The sequence below is a fragment of the Penaeus chinensis genome, chromosome 35, assembly GCF_019202785.1.
Source record: "Penaeus chinensis breed Huanghai No. 1 chromosome 35, ASM1920278v2, whole genome shotgun sequence".
Lineage (NCBI taxonomy): Eukaryota > Metazoa > Arthropoda > Malacostraca > Decapoda > Penaeidae > Penaeus > Penaeus chinensis.
Genome location: NC_061853.1, coordinates 33,257,501 through 33,262,500, shown reverse-complemented (window position 1 = coordinate 33,262,500; position 5,000 = coordinate 33,257,501). Strand labels below are relative to the sequence as shown.

Sequence of the window (5,000 nt, the reverse complement as noted above, 5' to 3'; positions counted from 1 at the left end):
CGCACCACCCCTACCCCCATCTATCCTACCAGCACCACAACCAACACTTACCGATGCACTTCCGCCAACAGCAACAACCACTCCTACTGCGACAACGGCAGCGGCCAGTCAGGATCGACTTTTTTGCAGTAAGTATGCGTGTTCTCATATGGTACATAGATATCAGATATAAAAGAATACCCTGAATTTACAAAGATTTAAAAAACTGACATACATCCTTTCTTAATTATCTTAATATTCCATCTGATAGCATCTTTCACCAAATACATAACGATGCCATTTTGTTCTGACATCATGAATACAGGTTCCTGGAAAATGAGGCAGAAAATGCAATCTATTCTAATGGCGACTTGATCATTCGTTCTAATAATACTCGTTTCTTATTCCAACCTTTCCGCGACAAGAGGGGAGACGTTAATGCATTTTGCTCTCAAAATCTGTTCTGCGATTCGTTGGACAAAATTTCAACGGAATGGTCTGTTGCACGATACTCGAATTATTCGTGTGGTATACAAACGCTAGTCCCGGGAGGTGATGCACCGAGCAGACGACACGTACATTGTTTACGCGCATAATTTAGAATGTCAAGGAATATATTTCAGTGTGCATTCTGCCATATGAACTTTTCAGATCAATGTATTGCTAATGGGAACTTCTTGACATGTATTTTATTACATATTCAGCTAAGTAAAAGATGTTAAATGCGAAGAAACAAGGGAGTATGATTTTGGTCTCGTAAGCCTAGATGCTAGACTATTAATGCAAAATATTCTATTTTATGATAAAAAGAAGACCGTTATGTTACTAGCACAAGAAGACCGTTATGATACTAGCATAAATAAAAGGCTTAGTAAATGTGGTTAAACGCAAAAAGCTCGTGTGGATCAATGATTATATTTGGGCGTCACCGTAACGCTGCAGACCGTTCCGTTCGAGCGCATTCCTTTTAACGCTCAAAAATATCCAACGGAACGCAAGGCTGGGATTCTCTTCTTAATAATCTTTAATTGCAGTAGTCTCCTTCAATTAGGTCTCACGCGGGATAAAAAGAATCTTCTGTTTACCAGCTGACCCTAGGCCAATCTTTTATTTTCCTATTCTAAGATTGTAGTGCAGGAAGAGTTATCATTCCAAGAACGTCCTCTCAATTGCAAGCCAAATATCTACGGATACTGAAACAATAGCGTTTTTCCTCACTGGACACAACTGGTCAACTTACATATCGGAGGATGCCTACGTCTCCATTTTGTTGGAATCTATCTCACAAAGTCATCATCTGTCTCATTCATAAACTGATTTTTTTATTTTATTCATATCAGTTTTAAACTTCACGACAACCGTGTCTGTCCCACCTGGTTTACTACTATAGCTTATTAGATTGCCATCTTTAGACATTACTAGCTTTCAGTTGATTCCCAAACTATCATCTTACTTTTCCAGTCGATCAAATTACATCATCACTTCGAATGCATCAAAATTTCCCGGTTATAATAAAATGTGTGACTGTTAACTAACCTTCCAGTAATACATACGGTCACCAAATGCAGTAAAAAACAAATGTTTTTAAAAATCAAACATCACATTGAGAATAATCCACAAGTCGATGTATCAGACTTGGTCGACTCCTCAAATAGCTTTTGTTTCCCATTTCTTTTTTTTCTACCAGGCAACTGCGGCCTCAGTAAGATCACGTTTCCAAGGATCGTAGGAGGCCAGGCCGCGATCCGCGGGGAATTCCCTTGGCAGGTCGGTGGTTATCTTCGGCCAGTCAGTCATTTAACAGCCTATAGCCCTTAACCATTTCTTTGAGAAGTAAGGTTAGGGATATTAGTATTTCTGATTCCTGAAATGTCTTTATTATGGAGTATATTGTCATGTTAGTTTGTGTCTCATGCATGGTTATGTACAGATATTAATCATCAGATGCCACCATTGTATATGGATTTATTTTCATGAACGGATACTAATACTATTCACAGAGTAACATACTCAACATTCTTAGGTACACACGTGTAATGGGTACAGGAATAAATGCATTCACACGAAAAAGAGAGGGAGAACAGCAACAAACATACAGTCAAGTTAAAAAAAAAAAAAAAACTTCAGGTTGGCATCAAAATGGACTGGGGAGGTAGGTGTGGCGGTTCCCTCATCAAACATCGTTGGGTGATTACAGCCGGGCACTGTTACATGAGAGGGTAAGTCCTCTCTGTTACTATTGGGATATTGTGCGACTCGTGTAGGTAAAATACAAGTGATTCTTCATCCATTTATGATTGTGTAAAATGAGACTTTATGATATATCCTTTATGCTACCTGGTTACTTACTAACTGTATTGATAAAGATCGTTGAAGAGTATATGCAGAAGCCCTAAAACTTACTCTTCTGAAGTTTATAATCAATGTCTTTTCTGCAGATTCACTGCCAGCACTGTGTACTTAGGAGATCACGATAGATCTGTAAACGAAGAGGGCAGCTATGAAATAAAAGCGGAGAGTGTGATGGTCCATCCGGGTTTCGACAGTTTGACTCTGGTCAGTTCCTGCTGATAGCCACTCGTAATTCGACCGTAGAATATGAGATTGTCAGTTACCGAAGTACAGCTGCTGTTGCATCTTTAACTATTTGGGATAAAATGGCTTGATGTACATGTCATGTCCATTGTGATCTATTTTATCCACTGTATTTAAACACATGTGATGACCACAAAAGTGCTTAGTCACAAAGGAGTCAATCACCAGTCGCACCTGTTTACCATTTTTTTTTTTTTTTTTAGCTATTAGTATTTTGAAAACCATAATATCAATAATAATAATGATTGACTCCTTGGTGGCTGATCGCTTGCGGAACCATCTTTGAACAATAAAATTTCAACATAAAACTACAGTGGGTAGTACATGTACCACTCGTTTCGAAATCCAGTTAATGTACAAGGCGATGTTCATCTCCCACACAGGATAACGACATAGCATTACTGAAACTATCTTCCCCCGCGACGTTTAGCTCAACAGTGGCACCCGTATGCCTCGCCAGACCTTCCGAGGTGCCGGTGTCGGGCAAGGGTATTACAACGGGATGGGGCACTACTACTTGGCGTGAGTATCGGTAGTTTTGAGTCCTTTCCATATGCATTATGAACGTATACGTGAAGCGCAATAAGGAAAAGGCTGCGAAAAGAACGAAGTATAATTAACTGAATATCATTAAGGTGAGATCCAATCATCCTTTTTCCTATAACACTGCTAATGTCTGTACGTAGTATATATATATATATATATATATATATATATATATTATATATATACACACACAGACGCATATACATTCACACACACACACACACACACACACACACACATATATATATATATATATATATATATATATATACATACACATATACATACATACATACACGATATATAGACATACATGCATGCATATATATATATATATATATATATAATATATGTATATAATATACATAATATATATAATATATATATGTATATAATATATATATATAATATAATAGAGAAGGAAAGGAGACAGACAGCCAGGTAGGCTGATAGTTAGGTTGGTGGATATATAGATAGATAGGCAGATGGATAGAGAATTTTGAGAATTAAACAATTCATTTGATCTAGAATGATACAAAGGGATTACATTGAATCACATGTTGAATTAAAGCCATGTCCACACTTGCTAACATGTTGGCTTGTTGGAAATACCTCTCCCACCATTATGGTGTAATTTGGTAGCATGATCCACTGTGTCGAAAGCTTCCAGCATGTAAAGAAACAATTTTCAGTGGATCGTTTAGCTTGAAATCCATAATGAGATCTTAGATATTTTACAGGTAAGAACTCAAACAGCTCATTATAAGATACGTTTTCTTAAAGTTTGCTAAGGATGCAACTGGACGAAAGAGAAAGAGAGAGGAATGGAGGGGGGGGGGGGCGCTAGGAAAATGTCTAAAGCCCAACCTTTTTTACTCCACCAGAGGGAACTACTGCCACTGTTCTGCAAAAGGTAGCAGTGGACTACATAAGCAACGCCTGGTGTAATCAGCTCTATTCCGATCGCTACGACATCACAGATAACATGGTTTGCACGTACACACTTGGAAAGGACGCATGTCAGGTACGTACTCCTATTTGATGCACTACAATTGACCTTCGAGTCTTAATTAATGTATCGAAATGTCCACTATAAGCAAGCCATTATAAAGTTTATTATAAATGCAATCGTACCATAAAGTGTTCTCACACATTTTGCACCGGTTATTACATTTTGTTTTTTTATAACAGCAGATGTGTCAGCTAAATTCTCAGTTTTACCTATCTAAATATCTAACTTTCCTCCCATCGCCTCTGTTTTCTTGTTTATTTTCCATTTATTGCGTCACTGCATAATCACACCCAATAACCGACGCCTCTCCTCGACTGGCCCAGGGTGACAGCGGAGGCCCCCTCATCTCTCTCGCTGCCGACGGGCGTTGGGTGCTAACGGGCGTGGTCAGCTTTGGAGATCAGTGTGCCAAGGAGAACTCGCCTGGAGTGTTCACCCGCGCATCCAAGTACATTTCGTGGATTGAGGAAAACACTCCTGACGACGACTGTTAGGGTTCCGACCTTGCCTTCTTGGAGACTTGGTGCTCGAATATCGTAGTGCCGAGTTTTAGTACCCTAAAGGAAGGAGGGGGAAAGGCCAAACGAAATAAGAATGCGATGCAGGGAACTCAGGAACCTTCGGCGACGCGTTCTTGCGCCCTACTTGTTAATAGTTTTAGTTTTGTGCCGTTAATTTTCAGCGGCTTCTGTTATATTTCTTCTGTAATGATAAAAAGCAAAAGGATAAAATAATGAGCATATATATATATATGTATATACATATAGTTATATATAGCTATGATTATTATGGTAATTTCATTTAATTCCGTCTTCATAATCACACCCAGTAATATATATTATATATATATGTATATGTATATATGCAT

The 5,000-nt window shown here is 38.4% G+C and overlaps 1 protein-coding gene across 1 annotated transcript in view; it reads left to right on the top strand.

Moving 5' to 3' along the window:
• LOC125044134 (cell surface glycoprotein 1-like) overlaps positions 1 to 5,000 on the top strand; it is a 12,338-nt gene that overhangs the window by 6,888 nt on the left and 450 nt on the right. The window contains exons 5-11 of the mRNA XM_047640585.1: positions 1 to 128; positions 1,667 to 1,746; positions 2,107 to 2,198; positions 2,418 to 2,535; positions 2,958 to 3,096; positions 4,005 to 4,144; positions 4,456 to 5,000. The exon at positions 1 to 128 is cut by the window's left edge and continues 427 nt beyond it; the exon at positions 4,456 to 5,000 is cut by the window's right edge and continues 450 nt beyond it. Coding sequence (XP_047496541.1) covers positions 1 to 128; positions 1,667 to 1,746; positions 2,107 to 2,198; positions 2,418 to 2,535; positions 2,958 to 3,096; positions 4,005 to 4,144; positions 4,456 to 4,626 — 868 coding nt within the window. The 3' untranslated portion in view covers positions 4,627 to 5,000. The remainder of the gene's footprint in view (positions 129 to 1,666; positions 1,747 to 2,106; positions 2,199 to 2,417; positions 2,536 to 2,957; positions 3,097 to 4,004; positions 4,145 to 4,455) is intronic.